Source organism: Gallinula chloropus (assembly GCF_964237585.1).
Source record: "Gallinula chloropus genome assembly, chromosome: 1".
Taxonomy (NCBI): Eukaryota; Metazoa; Chordata; class Aves; order Gruiformes; family Rallidae; genus Gallinula; species Gallinula chloropus.
This window is the reverse complement of record NC_140085.1, coordinates 81,212,636-81,230,586: the sequence shown is the minus strand read 5'-3', so window position 1 is coordinate 81,230,586 and position 17,951 is coordinate 81,212,636. Positions and strand designations below refer to the sequence as shown.

Genomic DNA, 17,951 nt, shown 5'->3' with positions numbered 1-17,951 from the left:
AGCAAACATAATTACCTTCTCCCCCACTCACACATACCTGCATCTGTTATAAATGTAGCACTAAGCTCTGAATCCTGTAATCATTTTTTAATCCTATTGCAAGATTTTTTGTGCTCATAAATATGGTTTATGTAGCATTTTTCATATACCAAAACATTTTGTCTTGTTGTATGGTTTCTCGGACCTTTGGAAGCACCTGTACAGAGTAAGGGGTTGATAATCAAGCAGTAGGCTTCTAGAGCTTTTGAGTGGCACTGAGCTATTGATAAAATGCCATACAGCTTCTAAACTCCAAAAGAGCAGAGCTCTGGAAACTCTCTGTTGTAATTTAGCTGTGGCCCCGCAACATACCAACCTCTCTGCAGAGCATTGAAGCCTGTCTGCTGCAGGGGTTCAGCCTCTTTCAGCGGAGTGCCAGTCAGTGCTGCAGTACCCTTCCGAGATTAACCCAGATGCCAGGTGACTGCGGTATGAGAACACTGGTCATAACATGCAGCCTAGGGAAATTTAATAGACTTGATCTAATGTTCCCTCTCATGCTGAAAGGTAGGATTTCTTCCTCATAGGAGGGTATGCTTTAAAAAAAAGTCAATCTCAGTTTTGGCTGTAAAATTTGATGGCTTGACCACTATTTTTACAAGAAGGAAGTGAAGCACAACAAAACCTCCCTCCGCCCATTGAAATGAATGCACTTGTTTCTGTATTCCTGGAGAAATCTGTCAGATTCACCGCACGATCTGTTTGTTAAACTAAATATCGTTGGCTTGCTTATCAGTGTATCAGGTAGCAAGTAGTTCTCTTCATTTCCTTTTTCTCCCTCTCCTTTTAAGATACACCTGCAGAAGATGACCCGTCTCCCTGTGCCCCCCAGTCTGCGCACGGGCGGCAGTGTCAGAACGGCACGGAGTGCAAGGCAGGCTGGGAGGGGCCTAAGCACGGCATTACGAACTTTGACAACTTCGCTTTTGCCATGCTGACGGTGTTTCAGTGCATCACGATGGAGGGCTGGACGGATGTGCTGTACTGGGTACGTATCCGAAAATGCTAAGGTGAAAAGCAGGCTCATGTGCTTATGGCTCTCTTGAAGCTTCAGGGCTTTAGCTTTCTTGCTTGTATATCATGAAGGCATGGTTGCTAGCATGGAGCCTTAATTAACTCAGAATATTAGTGGAGAAAACGGGAGGGTTTATCTGGTGCAGTTAAATCAAATATAAATGTTGACTTTCCATTGACATTTCAATATTAAAAGGTGGCATGTGGCTTGTTGGTTTGAAGATTTGCAATGTGCTTTTGTTGAGTAGAATGTCATGTAAAAACCCTCTCTGCAGGAGTGAAGTATCTCGTACATCTCCAGATCACTGATGTTAGAAGGATTTGTGACAGATGTCTGTGTGCTCTACCCATGGCATTAAAGTTACAAAGGCACTGCACTCATCAGTTCATACATTTTATAAGAAAGGCATCACAAATCCCTTCTTATGCTAGTGTTACTCTTGATTATAACTTTTATCGTAGTAGTATTAGGATAAGTTCTCGTAACTCTCTTATTAGTATTGATAATGATTACATGTTTAGCCAAAACATGATATTATCTTTAATATCATCTTTTCCTTTACCCTACTTCTGGAAGTTTCAACAGCTTTAGTTTCTACCTTGTAATTCCTAACATGTTGGCAAATTCACTGGTACTACAGTTACACTATAGGAGTTAAAATCAGATTTAGCCTTCACCTGCAAACCAGCTATAAATACATGTCCAGATTCCACTCTGGCCATCACATTTTTGCAGCAATATGTTGTGGTCTGGGATTTTGATCCACACACCACTCAGTCCCGTCTGTGTAAGGGTAACCCAGACTCTGCCTACCTTTCAGAACCAGCATATTATTACACCTGGTTCTCCAAGATAGTAGAATGTGCTGCACTGCATGATGAAAATTAAGAAGATCCAAAGCACACAAAAGGATAATCTGGACTGAGGCAGCTTGTTCAACATCATGATGTTGTTAATCAAGATCAGTTTCTCTCTTAAACATGAGCCTGAAGCTGCCTTCTCCCCACTAGTGAGTTGGAGTTTACAAAATTTCCCTTTGAAGATTTAGCTTATCTGCAATACATAGTCTCTCTGTGAAACAGCTAGGAGTTGTCTAGTTTATCCTCGTAAATTTAGATTAGGACTGTGTCTCAAGCTTCCTTCTAGTGCCTGAGATAAAGGGCAGAGATCAAACCACAAGGGGAGTCTGGGTCTCGGAGTGCAAAAATTGCCTTTACTTGAAAAGAGAGTATAGATGAATGAAATAATGAAGAAGAACAGAAATTAAGTCAGAAAAGAATCTCAGTAAGACTACTCCATGTCTCAACTATGGCTATATGTCTTTTTATCACATTTAGCTCTCATTCCTCCAGACTTTGTGTGATTGAGAGGATTTCTATGTAGTTCAGGAGAAAGTAAAAGATATCAGAAATAAACATGAAAATTATTTTGGCACTGTTGACCATTTACTCTTGTGAAACCTATCTACAGGTTATCACTATTTTCTCCAAAGGCACGTGCTATGAAAGACCCTGCCAATCCCCACACTTTTGGGTTCATGTGTCATTTGCATGACTGGATGTGAATCATTCAAAACTCGGTTATCAGTTATCTAATAACAGGAGCCAAAAGCACATAGTCACTGCTAAATGATTTTTGTACCATGACTGCTGCAGATGGTCAGATTTTTTTTACAGCATCCCTGCAGCAACCTGGATTTTAGCTTTTGGCTTTTGTTCCATACTCAGCCAGCTTTTTTCACTGATTCCCTGAGCTGTTCTTTTTGTTTCAGAGACAGTAAACTGAGACCCAAAATTAATACAGATTGATGGTCATTATTTTTAGGGGCAGCCATATAGTTAGTATTTTAGATTATGGTTTTGATAGAATGTTTGCTTTGGTAACAACAACGACAAAATATATTTGTTTTCATCAGTTGCCAGTTATTCCTAGAGAAGACTGCAAAACATAAGGGTTAGCACTGCAGATAAAATTTCAGTAACTGAAGAGGAGGAAATTGAGTTTGTAAAGAAAATAAAAAACATATTTTACATGTGTTTAAAGGCCATGAAGTACAAATTTTGAGTAAATACCTGAACACCTGAGCTGACAGACATACTTCATTAACTGCTATAGACAATCTTAAGAGTACTACTGTCCCATCGGAATTTTTGCCGCTTTATGGTGGATAGAACTCAGCTCTCAAACGTTGTTTTCCATATGGTAAAGAAGGTATCTGAGATGTGATGCATATTTCCTTCTGCAGAGAGGTCTGCACTGCTCTGGGGGCAGATTTTGAATGGGCACACCTCTGACAAGCATTGTGGCTTTAATGTTTATATGTAGGAACAGTCTCTAAACATGTACACTGTAATTTCACATGTGGGTGTTCCAAGATGTATCTATTATGGCTTATACAGGAAGCTTTACAGCCCATGAAAAGGGCCTTCTAGCTTAAGTTAGCCAGATCCAAAGGAAGAATACTTCTGGGTAGTAAAGAATAGGTAAGATGGGTTACGATATAAATACATATTCTAAACAGTGTGAGCCACTGTGTCAGTGAATTCTGATTCATACATAACTCTACTCCCTGGCCTCTGCCTTTTCAGCCAAGGAAAAGTGAATTTGTAGACAACATATTGGGGACTCTATGTCCACGAGAGTGCAGAGATAGGAGGCTATTCTCTTCTTAAGTGGATAACACTTGGAAAGAGCTCCTGGATCCACAGTGAGGTCATGGAAATTAAAATGTGCTGTATTAAGAAATAAATCTGCATAGTGAATTAAATTATAAATCCAGACTTAAAGATTCCCACTCTCCAACTACATCCTGAGATAAGTGGTTTCCATTTTGCATTTTACAAGGAAAGTAAAGATTAAAGAAGAGTATAAGAAAATGTGGTCTGCAAATCAGACAATTTATCAGCTGAAAATTTTAGATGATAGTCATTCCTTATACTTAATTATGTAAGCTAATGGGTTAATATTAAAAGTGCTAAGCATTCAAACTTCAAACAGACTGTTAGCTTCTTAGCTCCTCTGAAAATCAACATAGATACCAAAATTTGAATCTTGGGTCCTGCTGGGGTCAATGGCAAAGTTCCAATTAATTTCAAAGGGTCGTAATCTCACTTTCTTTTGTAAAATCTTGATCGTGCTGCTGAGATTTTCCACATGCAGTTGTGTACAGCACAAGGACCTTACAGATGCCAAATCAGGGCCTTGGTGCCTGTTGTGATAGTCTTCCAAGGACAAACATGTGGATGTTGGGAGTTTTCTTTGCTCCCTCCTTAAATCTGAAAATAAGAGCCTGACCTAAAATACAGCAAAACAACAGATAAAGTTCTGGACTGAATTATTTGGCTGGAAATGTTTAGACAGTGGAGTGATTCCCTTGGTTTGAACTCTTCTGTAAGTGCTTTTCAATTATATCTTCCTATTTTCTGATAAATAGCTTTTGAAAGATGCCTAGATCTCTGCATTCCTCTCAGTGGGAATGAAGGGAACTTAGCACATTTCAGCATGTTGCCCTGAAAAATATACTAGTAATTTCATGAATCTTAAGTCTGTCACTTGGTAAGGTTAAACCTGCATGTTTAAAAGTTGGAAAGCTGTTTGACCTTCCACAAGCCCAAGACTCCTAATCCACTTAGTAGCTCTTCAAATTTTACCTTTGGGTTCCTGCTTCCTTCTTCGTGCTTCCCCTCATGCCTTCTGCAGCTTTTCACCAGTAAAGACTGTCTCCTTTCTCACAGAGTACTATTTCCCAGACTGTGATCCACATCCTCACAAAAGGATAGTCAAGAGATGGGAAAGCAATGACTTGATATCAGTAAGATCAATACACTTTTCACTCTCCTCTCTCACTCAGTGGATAAGATTTGTGAGTAGATTGGCTTCTTTTGAAATGTGAAAAAAAAACAATTTAGAGAAAACAGTTTGATGTGGGTATAGTAACAGGGAAGATGATTACCTGCAAGGAGCCAAATTTTAAATGAAAATAACTACATTGGACAGGATGGAAAACCATGCAAAACAACCTTGTTGACTCCTCGCTGAAGAATAGATCTTTCTTGAGGGAGAGTTGTTTATAGGAGCACATCTCCTATACTGCCTCAGTCTTCTGAGGTTTACTTTGACCCGGTATAGCTGCCAGGTGACTTTGTCTCATATGCAGTCAATTCATGGAATCATTTGAGTAGACAGGCACCCCCTATGATGTGTTACATCATCATTGTTCCTGTGCATTGTAGGAAGTTTGAATTTATTATTCTCAAACCTCTCCTTAGTGTATGATCAGCCGGCATTTAGCAGCTTGATCCCTTCTGCAGGCACCAAGGCCCTTTTCTGAAGACTCCTCAGTCTTGGAAACGTCCAGCAGCAGATGCAAATCCAAATGTTACAAATTGAGTCATTTGGTGTTTTGTAATCAGTCTCTGCTGCACTCCGTTATTTCTTATTGTCGTGTTGACTGAGGAGGAAAATTAATCCCTGTGCAGTTTGTAACATCCTGTTTAAGTATTTGTAGGCATTTGTTGTCTTCCCTTAATCTTTTTCTAATCTGAGCAGATTCAGTCCTCTCAACCTTCCCTAATGGGGCTTCTTTTTAATTATTTTTAGTCAGTTTGTTACTGTACTTCAGGGAAAGCTTTGCTTCTGAGTCAAGTACAACTAGGACAGTGCCCTGTCTCTCAAAAGGCTTTCATCTTTGTGTGGAATGTGCTTTCTGCAGCCGGAGCCCTGTGACACTGCATGCAAAACTGTCCACTGCAGCTTCAGTTTTACGTGCCTGGTCTCTCCACTCCTCTGCATCTAAACAATCATATATATAAATGAAAACAGAGTGCAGAGCAAGTGCAAAAAACCCCAACTGTACATCCTTGCATCAGGCTATTCATACTGCTGGGTAGTGGAGAACCTGGTCCCGAGCTGTTCTGCATACAGCTTGCCCATTAAAGCTTGGATTCTAGGATCAAGTAATTCTACTTGATCTGCTTGGTGATTATTAATAACAAGCAACCTTGAGACTGTCAACATTTCTGGAGTATTGGCTTTGTCCCATGTCATTTGGACAATGCTTCAGAATACTTGATTGAGTTTCTGAAAATAACATGCAGTGCCCCCAGGGGCAGTTTACCTCAAGGCTCTAACTGTAAACTAAAGACTGTGATATTATTAGAGATGGAGCAAAGCCAGGTCTGGATGAGATCCAGGGCACTAACCTGTCCCTGTAAGAGATGCCTGCGCTGACACATAATAAGTTGACTCCCTCAAGCTTAACTGAACAATCCTTGGTAGGCTTGCCCAGTCCCTGGGCAAGAAGATGTTTCAGTAATGTAAAACATTGAGTAGAGCCACTACAATCTACTGAGAGCCACAGTACAGTGAGATTGAATGAGTGGAAACATTCAGAAGCATCACACCCCCAAAGACAGCACTGAGTTGCATATATAGATGCAGTGGGTTAAACAGGCTGTCATATATGGAAGATACTTACATGCCTGAATCTGTGAGGCACTTCTAAGAGTGACTAAATGAGCTTGAAACTGGAGCTTACAGTCACCCTTACAGTTCCCATCAGGAAATCAGAACAGAACAAACTGGCCAGCAGATACGATTTACTTTGCTGACAGCATTGACATATCTTGTGAGTTTTTCTCATCCCCCCACAGCCTGTTGCAGTCAATGAGGAAGATGATGTGAGGAATACAGAGATATTGCCACAAAGTGGAAGACATTAAACGCAGAGCTGCAACCCCCAATTTTCGCCAGCTGTGTTTTTCCTTCTAACCCTTTATTCTTGCAGCACTTAGGCTTGAATTAGTAAGGCTTTCCACACAAGAGAATGATCTGATTCTAAGAATATATCTGTCTACATGTTTCCATGGTGTTTATTCCCCATCCACCCCCACCCCTCCAAGAAAACGCTGGGTTTTATTGTTGTGGGGTTGAGGCTTTTTAATCATCTTTTTGGCAGGGTTTTTCATGGATGTGAAAAATTTACAAAGAATAAGCATGCAAGTATGAGCAAGCCATCTCTGTGATTGCAGAGGCTATTTCATCTCCATTTGCTGTAACAGTGGTGGGTAAGGGGAGGGAGCCCATAGTTCAGAGCACTGAAGGGCAACAGCATTTTTGCACTGACAAAGCAGTGCCCACACTAAATTTGCAGAAATGCTGACCTAAATCTGTTTTCCTTTTTTTTTTTTTTTTTCATGAACAACTGCACGTGCAATTGTCATGGTTGCCTGTACTGTTGCCTTGAAAGTGACTAACAGCTGTGACTTGCTGGTTGCCACCTGCCGCAAAAACCTGCTGCTGAATGTTTGTTCAATGTAAAACAGGCACTTACTGTGTGAAATGAATTTTCGTGAGCCCTTCAGACCTCAACTTTGGACTTCTCAGTGCTCTGCCTCTATATGGAAAGAAACTCTCCATAAGCACATCCATAAACTTCTTTGGGTTGGTAATGGGGAGGCATTAATGGAGACCCTCTGCCCAGTGCTCCTGCGTGGGAAGGACCTCTTTAATAGCCCTGTCTTTCTGTTGCCCTTTCTCTATTCTTTTTTCTTTTGTTCCTCCTTAGACTGTTTCCTAATTGCTGCTGTCTAATCACCACTGAGACCTTTCTTGTCTTTAATCTTTAATCTTTTATCCCAGAGCTATAAAATTAAGAGCTGAGTTACTGGGACACTTATATATGACTTAGGATTTTGAGTGCCTCTCTTTGTGGGTGCACTGCTTAGACCTTACTACCATTTTTTCCAGAACTGATGATCATTGCTTTCTGAAACAATCTTCTTCAGAGTTGTTAAGTTTGGACCCATATCCTCTAGACAGTCACAAATAACAGACTTTGGTTCACTATCTGGACCCTGGGAAAGAAAAAGACAACGGAATATACCCAAGGTCAGAATGCAAGTGGTGGCTCTAGAACTATTTTAAAAATTCTTGTTTATTTTGAGTTTCATTCAAGAGTTTGTTTTCAAGAAAAGGGCAAAACAACTAATCCCTCACCAGTCTTACTGTGGATAATAAGTCATTCCTGCCTGTAGGGAGAATCAGTCCACTAATAGTAGCTTTATTCTTCAATTTCAGCGGGCTTTCTGCCTGAGCAGAACCTGAGGGTTCAGTAAAATGGGTGGTCATACCATCGTAAGAGTATGGTTTAGCTGTGCCCATGACCTCCTCTAGAACTGTTTCCTTCTAACACCAGTCCTCTGAGCTGCACCCAGATTGGAGGCCTAAATACAACATCGGGCACATCCCCCTAAGGATACAAAGTGACCACAAGTAGAAAATGAAGGGTTTAGGACTCATATCGAGAAACATTTACCACAGAAAGTCCACACTGTGGATTGTTAAAGCATATCTAAAAGAAATCAGTCCTGGACGTTGTGCTGATTTTACCTACTTGGTGTTGCTGATAAGAGTGACAAGAAGAGAAGGTGCAGTCTTGTCTGCCGATAATGCAGTTGCACCTCATTCAGGCTCTTTGATAGGAGTTTCTCTAGTGCTTAAACAATAACTGTGTGGCCAGTGTGTCTATCAGATGAAGGTTTATTAACTGTGTGCTATGAGTTCTAGCTATAGTACATTTTATTTGAGAATTTAGGTATGATTTTATAACTGAAATCTGTATTCATCATCTAAAACGTAGAATGTATTTCTAGGAATATCATAGGCTGTGAACTGGCTACAAAGGAATCTGAGATATACTGATCAAGTGCAAAAAAAGAATTGGCAGTCATGCCTCCACTTATTAAGGAAGGTAGTGATTATCTACAGCTTACAGTACTGTTTTTCATTATCTTTATTTTTAAGGACTTAATTGGCTATGTAAATCAATGAACAGTATGTGCTTGTGTATTCCTTCGCATGCAGCAATCAGTGCTGTTCTGATATACTTGTGGTAGAATTTGCTGTCACTCTGCACTGAGATAAATAGAAGCAGTTATAAAACAGCAATAAAGTAAAATAGGCAGAAAATCCTTTCTGGATAATCAGCCATGCAAATGTAAATACAGAATAAACAGAGACAGGAAGGGATAGCCCAGGATTCTAAGATGAAATGAAATCTTTCAATTTGGAAGCCGTCCGTCCTAGGGAATATTTTCATGCTTGAAATCAGCACTTTGTTCTTTTGGACTAAGTTTCCAAAGCCTTTAAAAGATGAAAAGGTTTTTAAGTAACAGAGCAGCAGTACGAGATGGAACTTCTGCAGTAGCTATAATGAAAGAACTATCAGCCTTGTGGCTAAATAGCCTTTATTTAGCCTTTAGGCTTTTGGATGACTTTCCTTTTAAGTAGAGGGTGTGGGGAGATATACACATGTGTGAACAAGACAACTCACATAAAGCTCTGTCACTTTTGCCTCTGGAGGCCTGAATTTAGACACACAAGTCAAATAATTTTTGGAGATCACTATGTGACGTTTCTGCAAATTACAAACTTACCCAACAAGGTATATAGCACATACATATATACACACTGGGCAGAACACTGCAGGTGGATCAATGACAGTAGATCTACTGTTAAGGAACAAAGAATGGTGTAATAAGAAGTCATAGGTAATATTGTAGGTTGATGTTAGCTGTTGAGTTAGGGAAGAAGTTGGGGAAATGATCTGACAGCTATCTGTATCAACAAGCAGATCAAGAGCAAGAATTTGGCATACAAGACTCCAGGCTATGTCCTCAAAGACCTGCTCAGTCTGGGCCTAGTGTATTTAAGAGCTCTGCCTGGATAAGTGGATGGACTGTTCTTTCCCAGCTGGTCTGTATGACATAGCCTCAATTTAGTCAAAGATCAACCTGAGACTCTGTTTGGGGGCCTGGGGACAGGGATGACTCAAATTAAAACCAAAGACTCTGCAAACAAAACCTCAACACATTTAAGGAAATAGTTTAGAGGAATTATTTACATCCTTAAAGTGCAACTTTCCACACTCTAGAATGCGAGTTTCTTTCTCACTTGTCAATAAGTTAATTTCAATATTTCACTTTTGGGTAACATGTTGTCTGCTAGACTGAATTGAAATACATGTAATTTATTTTTTTTTTTCTCTTTTACATATGAAACCTGGATAAAGAGAGTGAGGTGGTAAAGCTCAGAATTTGTCTTTGATGCAAGGAGTTCTAGCTGTGTAACTAATGTTTTCAGTGGGAGTTTGGAGTCTCTGGATTGCAAAACATGCTGCAGAGGTGTGTAGCCCCCTCCAGTTTTCACAAAAAGATATAGAAGTCGCACAAGAAAGCCCAAAGAGTATAGGTTTGATGGAGAAGTTGTGAACAGTAGATTCCTGATTATTTCTGTTTTCCTTCCCCTAGTATTCCAGTAGGAATTTCGTATTGGTACTTGTACTGAAAAAATTTAGTATGCTGAAATTTTTGTCATCAAAATCCACTTTTCAGGCAGTTGATTTGCCATCATGACCCTTGTCCCTTTGGAACTTCACTGGTGCTAATAAATTTGCAACTTTGTGAAAACATAGCACCAATAACATTACAGTTTTGTTTAAGTGAAGGGAGACCCTAAGCTTTTTTTCTTCTATTTTGAAATAAAAAATGTGTGAAGTCAAATGCCAGTGGCCTTTGCCATCAGTTGCAGTTGTACAGTAAACCTGTATGAAGGTCACTTAAAATTACAGATTTAATTAAGAGTAGTAAACACATCCAAGTCAATATTGCCCTCCTACCTCTCCAGCAAGCACAAACTACTGTGCATGGGATCAGTAAGCATTTTCAGCAGAAATATCTTGCAGTGGAAAAACAGTTCAGCTTCATCATTGTGTGCTGCAGACATTTTGACCTGCTGGTATTTGAATGCAGTTTTAATTCTCTTCCCACTCTCTGACAGAGACCTTATATTTCCCGTAATATCTCGGTCTGTTAAAGAAAGCAACAAACCATGTGCACCCAAACTGAAAACAGCTGAAGTACGAGTATAGAACTTTACTAAAGAATGAAAAGTTGTGGGGTCAAGTGGGAGCTAGAAAATGCTCTGAAAGGATTCAGTGTCCACATACAGTATCAGTAATCCAGGGCTAGGTAGCTTAAAATCAGGAGGCTTAATTTGTGTCTCAGACTTTGTAGTCTTTCCCGGCTGAGAAAGTGTTCTTATCCTTGAAAAGGTGCAGCCAGTATTTAATGAGTGATGAAAATATGACTCAGTCCTGTTATAAAAAATACTCTTGGCAAATTCTACTGGTAACTATGCGCTCCCTGCATACTGTATGCAACAAAAAGCAAATACAGTTTGTTTCACAACTTTCATGTGTTCCTCGTTGAAGGGAGTTCATATAACAGCAAAATGGCATTCTACTGCGATTGTATAATTTCAGAGAAGCTCAAACAGCTATTTTACATGTTTTCACTTTGCTGTCAAGCAGCTGACATGGTTATAAGGCAGTGCTTCTAGATGTCTGCTCTAGCTTTATTATTGCGTATGTTGCAGCAGGGGTTCTTCTAGAGGACTCCTGCCTTTACACAGTCTGCCCAAGAAATTCAAGCCAGTCCAGGTGTACCTTTTGCTCTATGACCCTGAGGTTGAGGCCAGCACTGCTTTCACTTGTCTTCTCTGCAGTGCTGTGTGGGAAGCTTTATCAGCTCTGGAGACTTCACCCTCTTGTCAGGAAGACAGGTAGCTATACCCCAAGTTTTTTCTAAAATAAACCAGGAATTGTGGTTCATCTGGATCAGAACAGATGTACTTCGGTGAGTTCATCTACAGCAGAATCACCATAGTTAGTAATGAAGCAGCTGCCTACATCTTCTCAGATCTATCTGCCACCCCCAGCCCCCTTCTCCGTATCTCTTGTGGACTCAGAATCCATTGCTGCAGTTTCTTTGATTCTTTCTCAAGGGTTCTCTGTTGCAAATTATTCCTTTCCCTTATGTTTCTGTTGTCCTCATTGAGGCAGTCCTTTCTCAGTTAATGGCTCCATTTAGCTCCTGCAGAGAGTTCTGTACAAATTGCCAATATTTCTAGTTCAGGGTGGAATTTTAATTTGCCCTTTCCATCACTACACAGCATACAGAACAATTGAGGAACTAAGGTACACATAGGAATCTTATTATTCTTCCCACTGCCCACGTATGATGAATCTTGCCTACCTCATTTGCTTTTATCCTACAGTGACCGTATAGCAGAATAAGCTGTCTGGAGCAATCTCTGCCCTGATTCATGATATGCGTACACCTGTCTTGATCTAGCACTGTCTTGCTTTTCTCCTGAAGACACTCTGGAAAAGGTTATAGGTCTCTATATGCAAATATAGAATAATGTCTATATGCACATATAGAATTCACATACAGAATTTGCAACATTCCACAATTGAGGTAAACACAGTAAAGAGAGCCTTAAAAATAAGTGCTTGGAGAGAACAACTGAGCTTAATATTTGCCCTCTCCTTCGGTACTTCAAAGTAAATTAAATGTGATTGTCAAAACAAATAATTTTTAACAGGAGCAACTGATCAAGCACTGCTCCTTCCTTAGAGTGTCATCCATTCAGACTGAAGCTGGGTCAAACTCTCCAATCTCTCCTTTACATACGTGTGACAGTGTCATCTATGAAATGCAGAGGACTGCAGAACAGTTCTAAGGAGCAGCTGTGTCTCTGAGTCCCTTTAAGACTGTAAGAATGTTGATGCTTAGAAAGACATTCTACTCAGAATAAGAGCAAAGGCACCTGGAGTCCTTTGCTTATATTTAAGGTATTCAGAATCAGTTTTACTCCATTTCTTTTTTAAGTCCATGAAAGCAAGCATTGTTTATTTTAGTGTTTACATTGTTGCTTATTAAAATGTTGGAGGTTTGTATTTTTTTACCTCCATCTCTGTCCTTTTGTCTTAAGTCAGCCCTGTGACCTTAAATTCGCACTCCTTATCACCTGTCTTAAAGACTCAGGAAAGCTGAAAGAGTATTTCAGGTTGACAAGATAAATGATAATTCTTCTCGTGATGCACTAGAATGTCTAGACTGAATTGCTTAAATCCTTTTGTCGCTTCTTAGTCACCGCGTACATTAAACTTCTAATTTTTCCTAGGGTATTTTGGAAAATGAGCTCCTTCTCCTATATTTCTCCCAGTTCTGTGCCCCACACCATACAAGCAAAGCACTTAATGCATATCAGTTCATTTCTGCTGGTAACAGTAGTATTGACCATTGACTTCAATGGAATTACTCATGCACCTTAAATTATGCACATACATGAGTACTGGATTAAAAACCAAGCAAGCAAAGGCAACTAATTAGATTTTAAATATTGAAGTATCTGCAAGGTGAAATCTTCTTCCTTAGGATAACAATACAGTAAGTCTAAATTCAGCTTAAAGGATATATGATGGGTAATAGGAAATATGATCCTTTTCTTGCTCCTTCTGTGAATGGTGATCAGGTGGATACATGCTGTGTATAGACTTGCTTGAGGTATATGTGGAGACCAGCCAGGGCTTTCTCAAGTAAAATTGTTCTTTTGGTTCATATCTGTATTGACATGATGTGCAGCAGCCTCATACAATTCAGGATCCAAACACATCAGTGGATTCAGGATGCATAGGATTTCAGTGCTATAGAAGCAAACACATAGTTTGGCCCATAGATTGGAAAAAGTACCTGTGGTACCTAACATACACAGGAAGTCTATTTTAGTGATGGGTCCCATTTTACTGTAGCTTTAGATCTGTGTTTTCTCATTGCAATCTGTTTGAGACGTCTTTTAACATTTCTACTTTTGCAAAAAAAGGTAGAAATTGTGAATAATGAGTTCCTTGTTAAAAGCAATATTAAAGGCAGTGGGACTTACAATAAATTGCAAAATGTATAATAATTATTTTTATCACAAATGTATAATAATTATTTTTATCACAAATATTACATTAAAAATGGTTTAGCATATAAACATATTGATTAGACATCAATAAAAAGCAGAGTGTGCAGAAATTGAGCTAACTAACAAGACTAGAGTTTTGGAAATTTAGGTGTTGGTTTACTAGAATTGTGGTCTCATTAGTCACAGTCCAATTACCTAAGAGTTAAGAGCATGAGAGAGCATGTTTAAGAGACAGTTGTCAGGTGTCTTAGATTTCTAAGGAGGAGAATTTGAGGGGAAGAAGGGCTCAAACCTTCACATCACAAATCCTCTGCCTGCTCTGACTATTAGCAAGACCTTTCAAGGCAAAGACTATGAGTACTGCAGAGCCAAACTGTTCCTAAGCCCAAAACAGCTCTGTAGTTGAGAAGTTAACCAGAAGAGAATGATTCATTGAACAAACTATTTGTTATTTGCAGAGCAGCCTCTAAAATCGTTCTAGTGCCAGTTACAGCTGTTAGTTGGATGTTTGTAAGCACTGCCAGCAACACCCTTTTTATAATTTGGGATTAAAATTTCTGTTGACAATATATCTAACATGGGGACAGGTAGGAAAACAAATCTTTGAAGTTTTGCTTCTTCACTGGACAAAGTTATCTGGACCCTTTCTGGGAAGAACATTCTGCCTTAGTTCCTTCTGAATGGTTACATTGGTTTTATGAAACCTTTTGTTCCCTGATGGTACAAATGCAAGGCACTTTAATCTGTCCGTAAAGGTTCAGATACAAAACAAAGCTTTTGCTATCATGGATGTATCATAAAGCTATAATGGAAGCAGAAGAAATAATAGAAGAGCAGGAGTACATTCCTCTCTAGGCCACATAGCCCTTGCCAGAGATGTAGGATTTACTGTCTACGATGTAGGGTTTTTTTTTTTCTTTAATACTGTCAACACAGCCACAGCTGTGAAGGATGAAGTTTCAGCCTCAGTTTATTTTAATTGGTTTTGTACCTGAGTTCTGACTTTAAAATATTAGGGACAACATTTTTCACTTACAGTGCAAAACAGTGCAACATCCTGTAATAAAAGTTTCTAGTGTTGCTTAAGTAGAATTTAAAGTTGTAGTTCCATGAGTATATGTGGGAGTGAAATACATTCACCCAAATATCCATGGGAAGAGAAAGAAATAGGGACCAAAATGGAAAATTAGATCCAAACCTCTTTCCTCAGTAAATGATCAATGATAAAGATATAAATCTCACATTAGTATATAGATGGCCCTTTATGTATCACCTGAGCCACGCCTGCCAGGAGGGTAGGATTAGATTTTTGATCTAAGATGAGAAAATAACTTCTGTGCATCCTTAGTTATGAAAGTGCTCAAGTACTTTTCCTGAAAACAATGGTTTCCAAAATGAAGGCTTCCAGCAGGAAGCTATATATGCAGACAAGTATTGCCTCTTCTCTCACAGTTCCTGAATTGTATTTCCCTATGTCATTACAAGAAAGACTACAGGTTTTGCTGCTGGCCATAACCATTGCATTTGGCCAGATAATTTCCTGAGGCAGTGAATTCCACAGGTTGGCTGTAGGCTGCATAAAATAGCATTTCTACACAAAATTTCCTAATTTACTGCCTGTAATTTTATTGAATACGCTGCTCTTCTTGATTAATGTTTCTTGGTGAAAGGTTATACACTTCATTAGAGAAAGAATACTTGAAGGACTTGACTTGTATGGGGGAAAAAAAGTTATTATTAACATTCTATATTCATGAGAAAAAATGAGCAATTCATTAAAGAAAAAGATTCACATAATTGTAGGGGTTGGAAGGGATCTTAAGAGGTCAAGTCCAACCCTCCAAAAAAGAGGACTAGCCCTGGTGTCCTAGCCTACCTCCTATCAAGATGTAGGTCTCCAGTCTAGTGCAGTGAACAAGACAGACTCTGTGGTTTGGGCTTTTTTTTCTTGAGCTTGCTGCTTTCCAGTGAGAGCTATCCTTCTGTGATGGATTAAACTTTTCCTGTAACTTTCAGTTATTCTTGAAAGACATTTGGTACAAAGCGTCAGGGTGTGGGTGTGTGAATTGTAAAGTCAGCAGAATTTAGTGAATTGGGTCTACCCCTCCTATTAAGGGACTGAAAGACCACCACCATGTGTTTGGTGATGCTGAACCTTTGTGCTAATAGATAATATGTCTCTAAAATCATCTTTGGACCATGATGCCTCTGTAATGAATGAGATACTTGCAAAATGCACCAGACTATTATCTCTAGGGGGAAAAAAAGTCTCTAAACAAGTAAAGCCTGGGCTTTATCAATGTGTCTTCACCTAGTTCTGAAGAATCAGAAGACATAGGCACAAAGGTCTATTTATAGAGATAAATAGATTCTTTGTTTTTTGGTCACTAGTGAAATTGCAGGCTGTAATTTTGATCAGCAAACTACAGAATTAAAAATCCTGGTGTTATTTCTGGGAGATTATCTGTACCTGAAGGGAAAGCCTTCAGCTGGTCATTGTAATGGTATAGTCATTATAGCAATTAAGGATGCTTGGCAAAGAGCTCTTCCCCAGCATACAAGGTCCAACAGACCTCAAATATGCTGAAATACTCTCATTTCATCATGGTGCCAAGTGGTTTCTTTGACAGCACACAGTGAGGCAAGGTAGTACCTCACTTTGCACATTGGCAAACTGAAGCATAATGAGCCAAAATGGTATCCAACTGTGCCAGAGAGAGTAGAGTATATAGCATGAGAAATCGTGAGAAGGAATATAAGATCCTTATCTCCGGGGTCTCTAAGAGATGATGCATTAATGTTCAGAAATACACCAACTTTCCCACTGTTGAGAGTAGTGAGATGCGAGTGGTGAGATGTGAACTGAGAAAGGTCAGGCAGTTCGACTTGGAAAGCAGAATTATTTCTATGAAAATCTTCAGATTCCCACCAGTGTTGTGCTTCTAGCTGACCTAACAATTGTCCCATACATGCTTAACTTCACATCACGTTACAACCACCTTGACTGCTGTAGCTGAAATATTGTAATTCAGACCTACGCTGTCTGACAGTTTTTGTTCAGAGCTCTAAATCTAGAAGGTATCCACCTTTTCTGTTGAATAAACACGTAGGGAGAAGATGTGCAGGTGGTGACCAGAGCGCTAAACTGCAGATCAGGAGTTGCACTTGTCTGTCCTAGGGAAGTAACCTATAACTGAACTCTTTCATGTTCACTGTAGACAGCACTACAAAACATATTCTGGGGGCCTCACTTTCTTCACTCAGTGGTGTGTAAGTGGCAGCTCTCCTCCTGATCTTGTCAGAACCCTCTGCAGCTTCTCCACTTCAGTAGCATAATTAGGAAAAATCAACTCTACCACCTGAGTTATGCCTGCAGTAAAAGCCTCCAGCTGCAGTCACCAGGACATGTGTATGCATACTCACATGATTAATAGCCACAAATTTGCAGACCAGTGGTAAGTTTTCAGGAAGCTGTTTCAATCAAATGCAGGTGCAAGGTTTTTAATAACAAGGGTTTGGGAGCGTTGTTCAGCTGAGGATGGTCCATCCTGGACTACTATGATACTTCCATTTTGGAGGAAGCATTTCCAGATATTTGGAAGGATATGGTCTTAGCCAAGAGTTCAGTGGTTCTTCACTCTTTTGAGTAAGTCTATTGCTTCCCCCCAACCCAGATTTCTGCCAAGTGGCCTGTATCTTTCTGTCTTCCCTGCAATGTTTTTCAAGAGCAAATAGTAAGCTCACAATCTACTGTTTCATAACAAAGGGTATTTTTAACATAATTTTCAAAATGCCTAATATTGTATCAATATATAATATACATTCCTGTAAACTGTGGTTCAGTCCCACAACATACAAAATAATCTTGCCCTCTCCTAAAGAAAGTGAGAGGTGAGATCACCAAACATAGGGAGCCCAGCAACAGAGAGACAGTAAGTACTCAGCTGTCTGCTGGATACTGATGGTTTGTCTACACTTGAGAAGCTGTCACTGTCTCTGCCTCTCAGATTCTGAGTTACTTATATGACTGGGCAATAAAAAGGAGATGAAAAGCTGACCTCCTTAGATGTTCAGTCTGAGAAGT

At 39.6% G+C, this 17,951-nt stretch overlaps 1 protein-coding gene across 1 annotated transcript in view; it reads left to right on the top strand.

The window, feature by feature from the left end:
- CACNA1C (calcium voltage-gated channel subunit alpha1 C) overlaps positions 1–17,951 on the top strand; it is a gene marked incomplete at both ends in the record, with an annotated part of 478,476 nt that overhangs the window by 313,282 nt on the left and 147,243 nt on the right. Inside the window, one exon of the mRNA XM_084279498.1 lies at positions 831–1,027. Within this exon, the coding sequence (XP_084135624.1) occupies positions 831–1,027 (197 nt within the window). The remainder of the gene's footprint in view (positions 1–830; positions 1,028–17,951) is intronic.